At 39.0% G+C, this 16,310-nt stretch overlaps 1 protein-coding gene across 10 annotated transcripts in view; it reads right to left on the bottom strand.

Annotated features, from left to right (window-relative positions):
• Window positions 1-14,073, bottom strand: part of col14a1a (collagen, type XIV, alpha 1a) — a 166,406-nt gene extending 152,333 nt beyond the window's left edge. For 8 of the 10 annotated variants that reach the window (XM_056234440.1, XM_056234438.1, XM_056234442.1 and 5 more), the window contains exons 1-3: window positions 13,881-14,073; window positions 12,481-12,596; window positions 6,229-6,345 (exon numbers count right to left, since the gene is read on the bottom strand). In XM_056234440.1, coding sequence (XP_056090415.1) covers window positions 6,229-6,345; window positions 12,481-12,568 — 205 coding nt within the window. In that variant the 5' untranslated portion in view covers window positions 12,569-12,596; window positions 13,881-14,073. Of the gene's footprint in view, window positions 1-6,228; window positions 6,346-12,480; window positions 12,603-13,880 lie in introns of all 10 variants that reach the window. The other 2 variants (XM_056234439.1, XM_056234445.1) reach the window with 2 other exon arrangements.
• Window positions 14,074-16,310: the final 2,237 nt, after the last annotated feature.

The following is a 16,310-nucleotide window of genomic DNA, read 5'->3' as shown; positions in this document are numbered from 1 at the left end:
AATAATTGAACATGGACAAAAAGTTGATGAGCACGGAGGTAATCCATATGATAAATCAATGTTTTCTGAAGCGGAACCTTATGTGTGTGAGAAAAATACTAATATTTTAAACCATCGCTTCCGGCAAGCTGTCATACATGTATGTGCGTTCATGAGTTCATGCTTGACTCTAAAAAGTAATCAATTACTAGCTACTAATTACATCTTCAACATTGTAATTAGATTAAGTATAAAAGTCTAATTACTCTCTCTAAAACGTATTGGATATCTTATATTACTATACTAATTACTTCCTTAATCCCCTATCAACCTTGACCAGTTGAACAATACAAGGAATTGCTCTTTTAATTCTTTCAAATAAATAATATCAAATTGCATAAATTATTCTTGAATTGACCAAAGTATTTAAGGGAGAAGGTTAAATTAGAAACATACATTTTAACATTGATTAGACGTAAAATGTTTAGGTTAAATCCACTATTAATATAGAATTGTTATATTGAGTAATTAATGCAATTACATCAGAAGTAACTGTAATTATATTACAGAAAAATTAAGAGTAATCCCTTACTTTACATTTCAAGGGAAAAGTAATTAAATTACAGTAATTCATTACTTAGTACTGCATTACACCCAACACTGAACTTTAGAACATGCTTACTTCACGCTTCACAACATGCTGATGTTTATGTCAAGTGAACGTATGTAAAACAGTTGGAAATGATGGTTTATAGTTTAAAAAGTTTCAAATATTAATATTTTTCCTCACACAACTATGGTTTCACTTCATGTGTCAGGGTTGGGGTTGAGGGATGAGATGAGGACTCAATTGTGCAGAGTTGATGGGCTTTATTAATACAAAATAAAACAAAAAGAAAAAGAAACGTGGGGGGGGGGGGGGGGGGGTAAAATGATAAAATGGCAAGGCTGGCAAGACAGGGCTTGATACAGCAGGGATGGAACATAAGGGGCACATAAGACGACAAACTGGTACAGGACTGCAAACACAAGGAGAACAAATAGGGCAGCAAACAAAGAGGGTAAAGAGAGAGAGAGCAGGTGAGGCAACTGGTCCAATAATCAGATCAATGAGCAGGGTTAAAACAATAGACAGGAGAGCACATGGCACATAGAAACAAACATGACAAAAAACAAAAGCACATGGCCATTGAACACAATCACAATACATGTGCTCAAACAAAACATGACAATGAGATCTCTCACTGACTGCATGTCTTGTGAAGCATTAACTTTGAGGGTTCCATCTATTGCATTATATGGATTCACAGAGATGGGTTATTTTTCTAAAAATCTCAATTTGCGTTCCACAGAATGAAGCCATATATATCTGGGACAGCATTAGGGTGAGTAAAAGAGATTTTTTTTTTTTTTGTGGTGGAGTATCCTTTTAGGGGGCTGAATGATTTAAAATAGTCCAAAAAACATAGTGATGAACTAGAAGTGCAGCCAAAATGTATTGCTTCTTTTAATCAGTCATGCCTGAACAGCAGCATACTCGTATCACAGTCCCTCAATGTGATGAAGAAGCCTGCCCCTGCAATTCAGATCTCTGACCAATGATCCTGATTAAAATCCTCGTGGCTTACTGAGTGATCAATAGAAGGGGAGTGAAAGTTGCTTATTCAGCAGCAGCGGGAGCATGATTGGGGTTAGACTCAGAGCAAAGGGAGTCAGAACTGGAGAGCCACAGTTTCCTGATGACTTTGCACTTCACGCTTCATAGGAAAGTAAAAGAAGATTGCTGCAGACAGAAAACTGTCACTGGTTCTTACGAACTCCAATTCTCATTTGTTTAAACGAGACCAAAGGACAGAATCGCTTTGTCACAAGCAAACGTCTCACTTCCTGCTTTGATTTTAAAGAGAGTGGAGCAAAGGACTTTCGAGGGGGGAATTGTCTATAGTTACCTCTAAAAAGTGATAGAAATCAATTTGTGCTTCCCAATACAAAATATTCAGTTTTCATAATTGGTCAAAGCTGCTATCGAACCGAAAACGTTGTTTTGTTACTTTGTTCATTCAGTTTTTTGTTTGTGCTCAGGAAAAACGTATACCTTTTAAAGCCAGGAAATTTATAAGAGAAAGTACCGTATATGTCCTGGGCCAAAACATACCTTTGTGTGCATCCGAATGCATTTTTTTATATCTAACTAGAGTACGTGTCAGTAGGTATGTGCGACTTGAAGTGGCGCTGCTCAATCCGAATAGTGTATGACATCAAAGTACCGCATTCGAAAGCATAAGGAGTTGTCTGCTCTCTAATCGATCGGTCTGCGCAGCGGCACTTCAAGTCGAACACACCTAGGCTGTGTCCAAAATCGCCCCCTATACCCTCATTCACTATTCCCTAGATTAGTCCACAAATATAGTTCACTTGATGGAGTGAATGAAAACGAGTCAGTGAATCCGGACACTGAGTGCGCCGAAGGGCTGCCGCTTTTGCATAGTTTGTGCTTGCTGTTTAATAATGAATGAATGAATAAACAAGGCATTTATATAGCGCTTTCATGTGTACTACTGTACACCCAAAGCACTGTACAATCATATCAGGGAATCTCTCCTCAACCACCACCAGTGTGCAGCATCCACTTGGATGATGCGACGGCAGCCACAGTACAACGGCGCCAGTGCGCTCACAACACACCGGCTACAGGTGGAGAGGAGAGAGAGAGAGAGATAGAGCCAATTCAGTGGATAGGGATTATTAGGAGGCCATGATTGGCAAGGGCCAAATGGAGGGAATTTGGCCAGGACATCAGGGTTACACCCCAACTCTTTTACGAGAAGTGCCATGGGATTTTTTAATGACCACAGAGAGTCACGACCTCGGTTTAACATCTCATCCGAAGGACGGTGCTTGTTACAGTATAGTGTCCTCACTATACTGGGGTGTTAGGACCCACACAGACCACAGGTTGAGCACCCCCTGCTGGCCTCACTAACACCTCTTCCAGCGGCAACCTAGTTTTCCCAGGATGTCTCCCATCCAGGTACTGACCAGCCTCAACCCTGCTTAGCTTCAGTGGGCAACCAGTCTTGGGCTACAGGGTGATATGGCTGCTGGTACATTTAAACATTTGAAACTTAGCAAACTGACAGCTCCAGTAGAAATGAAAAGATTTATCTTGAACTCATGGAAAATATGTATAAACCTTAATTAAATGATTTATAAATTAATTAGAAAGGAATTTATACCTGTATGATATTATGCTGTAGCCACATTGGACCAACGGTTTGGAAAATGGATGGATAGATGATTCAGCTGCAGGCGACATCTTCTGGTCAGACGCGGGAATTCATTTGGCACACGACTCTCATAGTGCATTATGGGTATTATCTAGCTGTCGAGTGTACATCGATTGTACACTCGTTATCGTGGTGCATTGTGGGTTTAAATGAGTGCACTCAATAACGTCCACTATGGTTTCGGACACCACTAAAAATGGCTGTCCCCTCAAATTGTGCCCTATTTAAGGGTATATGGGGCGATTTCAGACACAGCCCTAGTGTTTCCTGCATGAGCACAACAACACAAGCTGAGATTCGCATAAAATGATTCTTATGAACCGGTTCTTTTGATCAGTCTATCAAAAGATTCATGAAACAGCCTTGTTAGCGGTTTGAAACAGACTTAGTAAGCGAATTGCTCAAAGTTCACAGAATTATTTGGTGAAATGTGAGTCAAATTGTAGCCTGGTAATACCAGACTCTGCTACTTCACTTTGCTTCGTAGACAGAGTCTGGAATGGCATAATAGAGAAGTGTTTTCTCTCTCGCTAGGGGGCGCTTGTCTGAAGTTTAAAATCATTGGTTACCTGTAAGCCAATCAGATAAGTTTATTTATGCCATATGTTATGCGCCGACACAGCCGCATCGACCCACAGACATCATGCATCGAACTCAAATCTATGATCGAACTTCCACTGTAAACCTCCTATAAACACTTGACGATGCGAGCGAAATACCGGAGTGAACATGGCTGTAAACGATTTTTGCTTCAGTTTGAAAACCCCCCGAATGTTCTCCATAACAGAGCGAATTGCATCCCGTGTCTCGTTTCCCATTTCCGCGGTCGTTTCGGTCATAGATATCTATATAAAGGCTAGATATCTCGTCCGTGCGGCTGGCCAATGGAGGTCGACGTCAGCACCTGGCGACCATCTTGTCACAGGCAGCTCGCTCACTCGTAACATTGTTTTAAGGGTGCATGTACTTTTTAAATAACCATAACTTGCTCAATTTTCTACCGATTTTCAAACGGTTTGGTTTGTTATAAACGTCAGAGATGCAGTTATGACACTGCATACTTATGAATAATAAGTGAATAAATAAATAATCATCCAGAATTATAGCCACATTAATAACGTTTGTACGAAACCAAACCGTTTGTAAATCCGTCAAAATTTTAACGAGATAATAGTATTTGTGTTCGTGCTGATCACTCATCTTACATCAGCTTGCCTGTGACAAGATGGCCGACGGTGATGACGATAGAGACTCCGCCGTAAGACATCTAGCCTTTATTATGGATATCTATGGTTTCGGTTTTCGATTTCTCTAACCTACAATGTAAAACTCAGCGCTTAGCGTCTACGTCACGGCTCTCAGCCCGCCCTCTGTTCGTTGATTGGCCGGCCGTCCGAAGGCCGCTGGAAAACTGAAAGATAGGCTGCTATCTCAGACTGACTACAGGAGCGAAATGAAATTAGCGGAAGTAGGAAGTCTGACGTAGTCAGGCTACTCAAATTGTGCATCTGATTCAAAATGAACCAGGAACCTTTACTGTAATATTTATACTTTTAGTTTGTGAAATCAGTATTTTCTGACTGGTTGTTAATACTGTATGGCAACGTGTAAATAAAAATGCACTCTCAAAAAAGTTAGAAATTAATTGTGTTCTAGAATAAACTAATAATAGTATTCTTTAAAAAAAAACATTTAAATATTGGTATTATTGTTTAACATTTTTAACTTTCTTTGGGAAGCATAATTAACACAACATTTTCCCAAACAAGCAAAATTATTCTTACAAGACTGCTTTATATAAATATAACTTAGAAGGACAGCATCAAGTTGAAGCAAATTAATTCTAAACCACACAAGTATAGATAACTTATATTCAGTTGCAGTGAATCAGACACTTTTTAAGAGAGACTGATATGTGAAATGTGGTAGTTAATGATGCAATATAATCTCACCTATCAACAACACAACAATTACCAATAGTAAATCAACGGAACAAATCACGCAAGTATCAAACATGTTTTACATGATGTGCATCTATGTTATGAACATCACCACATTTAAAACAAAAGCTTACTTTATCAGCTTCGGTGTTATGTTCATTTTGAATACATTCTGTAATTTCTCAGCTCAAGCTCATTTTGGGAGCCAAAGGCACCCTTGGTATTCTACAAGTTGCCAATGTTGTTGTGGGACATCAGATACCGTAAAAAGCAGCAACCTCCCTCTGACCTCCTAGATTTTGACCAGGTACTGCAGCCAGACATTCCTCATCTCAATCACAACAGAGTCACATTGACTCGCTCTAATGCAAACGATCACCTGTCCTCATTCGGCCTTGTTCCATCCCTTCCATCTCAATTCTGTCCAATAGAGAGAACTGCCAAGCCCGCTAATGTCACTTTGCACATAGGAACACAGCAAATGAGCTGCTATAATTGAAAAGAGTGCTTTTCTCATCTGTTGGGAATGTCTAACTGGCTGATGAATATCTATGGAATTAGGCCTAATATACACAGAGTTTTGGAATGTGCTCTAAGAAACAACGAGTTTAGACATGGTTCATTGTTGCCCAAGAAAAGGGGGTTGTGAGAGTTTAACAAAGGGACAAGTTTGCAGAACTGATGGCTAGTGCACCTGGTCTACATAAAGCAAAAGAGTGACCTTGGCTCTTTGGCTCAAGATACGTGTTATCGGTAGTTGTATCACAGCCCCAGACAAGGACTATTGTCAAATATGTGAAGAAACAAAGAGTCCTTCAGATCTGGCAAGGTTAACAAATACATCTGTTGAATTTCACAGAGGAAAGTGAAGAAAGCATTTAAAGATACAAGTGTGGCTCAAAAGAACTAAAACAGAGACTGTATTTTGTTAATACTGGATTTAGATCCACATTAAAAGCAAACCTGTATACAATAAAGTACCACTACATTCATTAATATTGACCGACCACATTGCTTCTTACCTGGTTCACTATTATATATAAATTTGTAGCCGTCATATTCTCCTTTTGGTTCCTTCCATGAGACAAGAAGCTTGACTGCACTCAGAACTTTAAACCGAAGTCTTCGTGGGGCTGAAACTGCAAAGGAAAAAATGGAATTTTAAACTAAAAATGTGCATAATATGACAAAAAAAAAAAAAAAAGACTTTCAATTCTAATTGCATTTAAAGGTAAGTTTCAAGTCATATTCTCATTAGCAATGGCCATTTTTAAGTTTACATTAATCTGTGTAAATTTAAGGTGACTTTATATAATTATTTTATTGTATATCTGACAAAATGCACATAAAATCAGGAACGGAAAGTTATTGACTCATTAAAAATGACAAGATGGTTATTGAAAGAAAATGTGACATAAAAGGTCAGAAGCGTATAGCATCCTAAATACCAGTTAGGTTCAAGAAGACAAGTCTTAAACAGTTCAACTAAGCATATTACTACAGTTTATGAGTGTCTACGGCCATAAACAACTGATTAGAGGTCGTCTTTACTAATTAAATCCTAAACATTTTTTATACAGCATCAAAATCAGCTCTGACCCATAATCAGTTGTAAACTGTGTGTTAGCCCTATGAGAAATCACCACACCCAAACATCCCACATCCCACATGTAGGGTAATGAAACATTGATAAATCAATGTTTCTCTGTTCTTATATACTTCACATGCAACAGTTCTGCCCAGAGAAAGAAACGGAGGTGCTACACTAATTATATATGAAGAAACCATCTTGGCACTAACAGAAAAGGGAAAATATCTAAGAATGAAACCCAGAGATCAATACTATTGGAAACAGGGCATTTAGGAGACAGAGAGGAGACATAAAACTGATCTTGGCGCACCAACCTGAGGATTGGAACACTGCTGGGTTTCCTGTGTGGTGAGCATCTTCTCATGGACACCCACACCAATCAGTCCAAATATGTGTCTTTGGGGGACTACGACCCATTTCCATCAATCAGCATGTATATAAACACATTTCAATGCTTCTGTCTTTTTTTAAAGTGGAAACTACACAGCAGGAAACCGGGTCGCAAGTAATTGGGTTGAAAGTTTAGCCTAAATGAAGCTGTCACTCATCTGGTTTGGGAGTGGGACCAAGTGTTTGTTATTGATAAACCTATATTTCCAATAAATGAAAGAAAAATATTTGTTTGTTAATTTTTAGGTATTCTAAAAATGGTACTGTATGTGCTTTAAAAGTGTCATGGAAAGTTTCAGTAATAATTCTTAGTGATTCATGTGAGTGGGATGAAATGAGTTCTGATATACTGTGGATCCAGCCATCTAGAGAATCTGGAACATTTTTCACGACGGATCATCCACGTATAAAGTAACCACCCTGGTAGTACGAATATAGAGGGGGAAAGCGTGTTGTGCCAGCTCAGTACTGCACACCATGACAGAGATGAACAATGTATGCGAGATACAATTCGGAAGGTAAATCCAACAATGTCTAGATGCTAAAACTCTGCTCATGAGCCATGGATAATAAAGAAGAACATAGAAAAAAAAATGATACTGCTTTCTGGAAGCAGTATCATGACAGTTTCATAGAATATTCCTTGGAAAACTGTCATGGCTTTTGGTGATTAAAGGTTCTGTGCCAAACAGAATCCTGTAGAGATTGAGGGGGAGGAACAGAACAATGGCCATGGTAGTTTAAGGGTGACAAGTGCTGACTTGTAACTTGAAACGAGGGAAATACGAGCAGGAGGTCCTGTATCTGTCTGTATATTAGAAAAGAGCTCCCACAAATCTGTAGGTCTTTGATGTGGTTATCTTTCATCCTTTTGGAGACACTCACATAGTTCTTACTCTGAAATCCACTGTGTCCTTTTATCATCATGCTTCCAATTACTCACCTGTCAGAGGGCTCCGCACTTGTTTTGAACAAATTCAAAAAACGCTGTTGAGGAGGGAATTAAAATATTAATGCCTACTTTACTTAGCGGGAGCAGTCGAAAACATTCTGCAGGTTACAATCGTCTAAGTCTGCTGGATGTGATGTAAATTTCCACAGATCTTAGCAGCAGGAATTATCTATAGCCAAATGAAAATCAGGGAAACTTGGCTACATTTCCCATCTCTCAATGTGCAAAAAATACATTACAAACTGCTTAATTAAAGGTTTTGTAATGAGATGTACTGCCCCTGTAAATCCAAACAACAATTACTTTAAAACTGTTTTGTTTTGTTGTTGTTTGTTTTTTTGTGCGTTTGACTGCCTTGAGAGTTTTGACAGGATTTCAGACAGCCTGTTTAGATTTGACCTTCAGTTCTTTTGTTTCATTTTTCCACAACTTCTTTGCAATAAAGACCCTTCCAAAACACTCTCATAATGTCTCATCGCTTCAAACTGCTTTGTATCACTGTCTGCTTCTGCCCATTCATTCTCAGAAAGGCATTGTCAGCAATTGCAAGCATTTTCACTCCAACGCTTCGAGTACCCACAAACACGATGGAATGATTTCTATATGTCTGTGTCAGGTTAAAGGAATATGGCAGCTTCAAAAAGCTAAGTTAAGCTCAGCTGACAGAATTTGTCGCATAGTGTTCATTAGCACAAAAAAAATAACAACATAATATGGCAACAATTATTTACATTAGTTGTAAGTATCACCGATGTTTAGAAATGAAATGTTCAGTGAGGGGCATTAAAGGGTTAATGCTTTATTGCGTTTGATAATAATGTACCACCTATACTAAACTCTAACCTAAACCTAGTCTCAGGCTCAGACGTCATGCCCACATACCATATTGGCTGAATGTCTGTTACATATGGAACACAAAACTGGAAACACTTCAGGAGTTTTGGAGTCGTGATCTGATTGGTTGAATTCAACAGGACTTCCAGGAGACGTGTGTATCGCGTAGAAAACCATGGTGTTTACAACCGTGACAACGAGCGCTTATCATGATCAACCCAAGGGGGTAATCCATCGACCGGAAGTTGAAGCCGGCCGGGTGCCGCCATGTTGTAGCAGAACTTCACTTGCGTTAGCATTTCCATTGACTCCCATTCATTTTTGCGTCACTTTGACAGCGAATAACTTTACATCTGAGGCGTTTAAAGACTCCATTTGTCCATTATTTATTTCTAAAGAAACACGACAATGTATAAAGGGCTCCATTACCTTCTATGTTACACTATGGCCCCGTAGAAACAGATTTAGTAAAAATAGGCTAACGATTGCGTCATAACCACTCGACTCTCTGTCGCGCTGTACAGAAGTTACCGTACAGACAGGAGGAGAAGCTCGCAGGCAATCGGGGGGACGTCCCGTCAAGGGAGAAGCCCATAGATAATGAGTCCATAAAAGCAACGGAATTCTTACTCCTGCTCACTCACGCCAAAGAACTCTTTGCTCAAGTTCCCCGTCTCTGCAAGATTAACGTTGGCAGTTTTCACGCACAGCTACTAGAAGATTAACGTCTGTCAGACAGGTTGCTCACGTCATCAAGCTTAGTTTGAGTCGGTCTGAGTCTGCGCGTCAGGAACGGAAGTTCTCAAAAATCGCTAAAAGTGGGCTTCAACTGTCTCAACTGAGTTCCAATGAGATCGCTCTGTCCATTTCTTTTACTGTCTATGGATCAACCAAGCGTGCCGCACAAGCCCTGAAAAGTGAAGCCAAAACGTCTCGATCGCCCCCCGGTGGCCGGTCCTAGTATAGGGTGGTGTGACGTCATGATTGACAGCTGTGAATGACAGGAGGCTTGTTTGAGATGCGCCTTGCCTCGCCTGAAATGTATGCGAGAGTAGGCGGCTGCAGTGAGGGGAGGAGTGAAAAAAGCGCAGGCAAGCCGGACAGATCTCGCTTCTCGCAGTGGATCAGACACCTGTGAGATCAAAGGTGGATATCGCGGGATTCACGGGATTCACGCTCGTGCATGGTGTTGCTAATAAACTGGATGTAATTTAAGTTTTGTTGCTTTTATATGAAAATATAATGAACAAGACACCCAAAGTACTTATTTAATTCCATTTTAAATAGGCCTACGTGTTTATCAATAATTTTTTCTTTAATACAGACATGTGTTTTTATTAAAAAAATAAAATTACATCACATAGATCGCACTGTCAGAGAGTTTGGGAATATCCACACATAATTTATACACATAAAACATGATGTCAGAGTTTTAAAATCAAACATTTTAAAAGAGAACAATACATCACGGTTGTTTAAACCAATGAGCATTAAGCTGTGCCGTCAGCAAGTCGTTTCCCATCATGCTTTTGATCAGCGCAGTCGGTGGAGAGCAACTGCGCGCGACTGCAGAATCCGACACGTGCGCCTTGCAGTCGCGAGAGTTTTTGACACACGTCGGCATGACATCAGAGCAAGGCGGACCGCACTCGGACACATTTCTAACCGGCATGCATCTCGCGCTGATCACCGGTGATCGGTTCTGCGCAGATTTTGCTCATCTCAAACAAGCCTAGGTTCTCTGAGCGAAGTAGTCACTGAAGCACGAACACACTTTTTTTCGGGATCTTCGGAGGACTGAGGAGATTTGAGCTTTAAATTTAATATCTAAATTTCTATAATTAATTTTTAAAAAGTGCAGGAGCGTGTGCTTGCGAGAGTGAGGGCGGGGCCTTGATTTTGCGGCTTTACTTCCTGCTCACTACTGCGCATGTCTGGTCCCGAAATCGCTACTGCGCAGACTCCAAGATGTCAGCGCCATATCGGGACACTGGCGGCTTCACTTCTGACCAATGGAAGAGAGCGAATGTCTATATGAAGTCTATGTGATCAACTAAACACTGGATTTTCAAACGTATGTGATATAAAGTTCACAGAATAGTTCACAAAACAAACTGTGATTGGTTGCTTTACATGTCAGTCAGACGGCCTCTGGGTGGTCCTTAGCTAATGAAAGCTGCGATGGAGTCCAGACCTTCCGCTGTCATTTTGAAGGTCTGGCTACACAAGAAGACTACCCTAAACCTAACTAATGAACCAAATGTGAGATAAAATCTACTTGCTGTACCAGGTGAGCTACTGAGCAAGTTTACTATGTCAGAACACCAATACATGGAGTTGGTTATGTGATGCAAATGTCGAAATGTTTTAGATTACAAATCCTGCACTGTGAAAAGTGTTTTAAGGTCATAACATAGCATTGTAAAGGAACCACACTAAAATAAGTAAATACTAAAATAAGTAAAATAAGTAAATATTAATCAATACTCTCATGAACACTTTACTATCCCATGAAGCCATGGGAAAGGGAGTTGTGAATGGTAGTGAAGTAATGCAACTGACACTGTAGGTCACGTGATAGGACGTAATACGTCCAGATTTAATTCAGATTATATAGAAATATAACATACTTTCTTAACAGTCACAAAGTAAGTTCTTCACCAAATGTACCAACTCAGACAGTATGTGATTTCAGACGCAGCAATTGATTTTTTTGTTGTTGTACATTTATGGATTGGTGCCATTCACTTCTATTGTAAATGCCTCATTGCAAGATTTTTTTTTCTTTTTAAAAGAAGTAGACATTTATTTTCATGGAAATCAACATTATGCCAAAAGTGCTGTTGATTCATCTTAACTGGTATTGAACCTAGACTATTCCTTTAACCAAAAGTCTTTGGTTTGTTTTTTTTCCTGTTCAGATGCACCACAGAACTATTTAAAATCACACCATAAGCTTTCAGTGATTTTTAGGGATGAAAGGAACCTGTCTAGGCTACACCTGCCCATTACACAAGAGCTGGTCTGGAATAAGGAGTGAAAAGAAAAAAATCAGAGAGTAATCAAAACTTTATCTTCCACTCTAGATGATGATCCAAGCTCCACCTTTCACTCCACGGTCTGGGAGGAATGTGAAACTCCTTCCAAACAGAGCAACCAATTAAGCCTTTAAGCTGCCTTGAGGGATATTATCATTGGGGTCCCCTGTGATGTTAGACTAAATGCTTTTCCACATCTCTATCCCATCTAAAACCCTCAAGACTCACTTTAGCCCTTTTTACCTTCTTACTGAGAGGCATTACCCTGAAATTAGTCCTCTAAGGAGATGTGAAGGTGCATGAAGGGTCAATGTTTCCTTTTGTTCAAATCACAATCAAATGTAACCATTTGCCTTTAAATATATTATACATCGAATGATTAGGACAACATCTCATATTTTACACAACGACACAAAAGCCGATGCACCAGAGCAAACTGCCAATTCAGAACCATGAAGACAGCAATTACCTTGAGCCGAAACAGGGGTGAAAATCTGAATCAGTGCCAGCAAGATAAGCGGACACCACAGCTTAATCCTCGATCCCGAAACCTGCATCCTTATAGCTGTGTGAGTGATGCTTGCCCTGAACCTAAGGAGGGAGAGAAACAGAGAGTGAGTGGAGGAATTCACCGAAGCCGTGTAGCCTCAGGGGGATTTCAGAAACACATGGGGAGGGAGGGGTGTCTCTGCGGGTCAAGAACAGTAAAGACTTTGTTGAATTTTGATGGACAGCCAGTGAGAAGTGCTTCCTGAGGACCATTGTTGTTCCTGAGAACAAGCAGGACACTACAGCTCCTGTCATTCATGTCGGATAAGAAGGCTGATGTGTGTTTAGAGAGGAAACCGCCCGGGCTTGTTCAAGAGGGCACCCCCACTTAACTTAAACAGTGGTTTAAATTAGGGTCAAGAGATTATACTGGTTCGCTGCATAGTTCACTGAGTCAGTTTTTCTCAGCTGTTGTGACACAGATGGCTTATTCTTCTATAACTATACAACTATAACTAATATGCATATTATTTTTTTGGGGGGCAAAATGGACATTGTTTAAATTAAAGCTTGTTTGGATTGCAGGTGGTTGTACATCACACTATTTTACTGTTATTTTGCCTTAAAACATGCTTTTTTATTCTGTAAAAGATAAAAGGCATGCTATTAAGGCACTGAGCATTTCAGTCAAATAGTTGTAGGCTACTAAAAGAAGAGCCCACAATGCATTGTTAAATTCCCAGTCTTTGTCCCTCTCTCCCTCTCTCTCTGTTTCACCTGCTACTGAATCCTGAAATAAACATCAAGCACTCATCCTTGCTTCAGTTCTATTCTCAACAGCACAGTAAAGATGAAACGCGCTAAATTTAAAAATAGATGGGTATCAAGTATATTCTTTGAGCATCGGGGATGTTTGGGACATCCCTACGATTTTTAATAATAATAATAGCCTAATAGAAAACTTATGTAAAACTAGAAATCTATATAAAATATAAAGATTGTTTTTAATGAAATATGAAAGTTCTGTGTGCTTCTGTTTAGCCTACGTTAAGGAAATAATTTACAAGCAAATAATACAGCCTATATATTTATAAAAAATATGTCCTCAAACGTGATTTAAATTAGGCTAGCCTATGCTGTGTAGCTAATGAATGAATATAACAAAAAATGTATTTCCCCAAAATTATAGCCTACTTTAAGACTTTGAGATAAATTCAAGAAAATGAATAACAAAACAAATAAAAGTAGCAAAACAGTATGTGAAAAAATGTCGCTCAGTCTTTTTGATGCTTTTTCTTGATTAATTCTCCCAGTGTTGTTTTCACAAACGCAGATGAGATAATGAGATTAAGCGAGAGTAAAACCCTTCAACAGTCTTACCTTTCACACCATTCGCTTCAATGGAATCCTCTTGATCTAAATGTGATCTAAAATCCCGCGTCTTGTGATGATCAGACTTCACGCGTATCTTCTCCCAGCTTCAGTCAGATCAGCTCTCTCCGTGTGCGTGTTCCGTCTGTCCTTATTCGCCCATTCCTTTAGCTCCTCCGCTCTGCGCCTCATTTCATCCTTTACTCTTGAGTCTTCGAGGAAAAAAACGTTTATGCGTCCAATTGCAGCCACTGGACAGACGACGAATGATCTCACGACAATCAAGAGCCCTTCTCAAATACTTGATCCTGCCTACATGGCTGTTCAGCGCTGCCAAGAAAATCCATAATCATTACATTTCAAAGGAATGCAACTGTAATGAACAATAACGCCTACACCAGGATGATGGATGATTAAGTTGACTGTTATGACTAATTATATTTTATTAAGGCAGATTAATTGAATAAGTCAATGTGCGCAATTATTCAGTTACTGTCGACATTTGATTTTTAAGGAATTATTGTCAGTAGGCTATGTCAGTATGAGTAGGGCCTATCTGTTTCGTCTAGCGAAAAAACAGGCTACTTTTTACCGCCCTATCACAGTTAACCATACTTTTTAAACAAAACTTTTTTGTGTAGCCATGATATGTAACAAAGTGACATGACAATATTTTAATAATTTTGTCGATATACAATCCGATACGGATTCCAACGTAAAGCGATAGAGGGCTGAACACTGGCAAACGCGATTTTTAGTGAGCGATAAATAATGTGATCTAACGTGTATATTAACTTTTGTTAGGTTTTTTTAAAATAGCTTTATTTTCTTATATAGATACGATCCAACGATCTAATCCATTTCTGATGGACAAAAAAAAGAATATCGCAACTTCAGTTTCATGTCAACTTTAATTTGGAAAGTCAGACCCCCCACTACCTCATAAAACACACTAGATTCTAATGTAGAAATGTATTTGTGTCTCAATATATCAAAACAATATGTATTCCCATTCTTTTTTCAAGTACCTATCGTTTATGTTGATCATATTGTATTTCATTGTGTTCTATTCTCTCCTAAGTCTAACATATTGAGAAGAATTTCCAAACAGCTTTTGGAAGAACTTTTTATCCTTCCAGTAACACCTGCACCTTCTTATATCAGTCCAAGTTGAGCATGCAGGGAACAAAGCTATCTGAATGCACACAAGACGTGTTGAAAGGAGGAGATGTTAAAGCACTGATTCTTGAGAGTCGGGACAAAACATGTCCCACAAAGAAAAGTCTAATTTATAGCAAAAATGAAGAAATTCATCAAGTATGACATACTTACAAAGTTAAATCTAAAGGAATTGTATATACCTATCTGATTTTTAGAATAAACTTTTTTATCTTTTTGGGGAAAAGTTGTTTAAATGTATGGTCTGTGGTTAGATGGTCCATGTTATTGCACTTGTCCTCAGCAAGAGGTTACAATATTAACCATCCCAAAAAACTTTAAAAAAGCTCTACAATTGTGAAAACATATATATCAAATAAAAGATAAGGGGTATAAATATAAAAAACAATGCATGAAGTGAACATCAAACAATATTTTCCATAAATATCTGCCTATTAAAGTTGTGTCCTCAGTTTCTGTCAACTCCGTCAGATTTTTTCATAAAGCTCTTTAAATCAGGAAATAGCATGGTCAGCTATATCCTTGAGGACCCCTTTTCATCTCCCTGTCTGTGGTGAATGCAGCACTACCACACATGCTCTGGAACGTTTTACATTTTTTTATATTTTAGACAAACAATGTCAATATTCCTATGGTCACAGCTGCACCATGTCAATACCATCTTTCTGTTAAGATACTTTTTTTTAAACCATAGTGGATTGAATTTAAGCATTTTAGTGAGGTTATTGGGACAGCTAGCAACTGAGGAAAAACTACCTAGATGCAGTGTACAATACATGTTTTGGCGGGAAAATACATGCCCTTACGTCAACTCTGTCAGACGTCAACTCTGTCAGAACATAGAACCTGACGGAGTTGACCTGTAGCTGACGGAGTTGACAAATCCACCAATAACCTCTTAATGTGCGAATATAATATTATTTATGAATATAGTGAAGGGTTAAACTGTTATTTCAGGGTTTTATTTACACATAAATGCACATACATAGCATGCATTACATTATTTAACCATACGCATGTCCGACGCCTGCTGCTCAAAGCATAAGCGCAGGTTAGACAAAAATGAAATCTTAAGTAAGCTAATTGAACCTGATTCTAAGCTACAGATTATGTGTTACAGTATTGTTGTCAAGGAATGTCAATTTAAGATCACACCCAGTATAAAGTAGGCAGTGCAGGGCAATCACACATCCAACACACCCAAACACACACATACGCACACACACACACACACACACACGCCACTTTAAAGTAAATGGC

This window comes from Rhinichthys klamathensis, unplaced genomic scaffold, assembly GCF_029890125.1.
Source record: "Rhinichthys klamathensis goyatoka isolate OS25496 unplaced genomic scaffold, OSU_Roscu_1.1 h1tg000395l_1, whole genome shotgun sequence".
NCBI lineage: Eukaryota > Metazoa > Chordata > Actinopteri > Cypriniformes > Leuciscidae > Rhinichthys > Rhinichthys klamathensis.
Note: the sequence above shows the minus strand (reverse complement) of the source record. Positions and strands in the feature narration are given on the sequence as shown.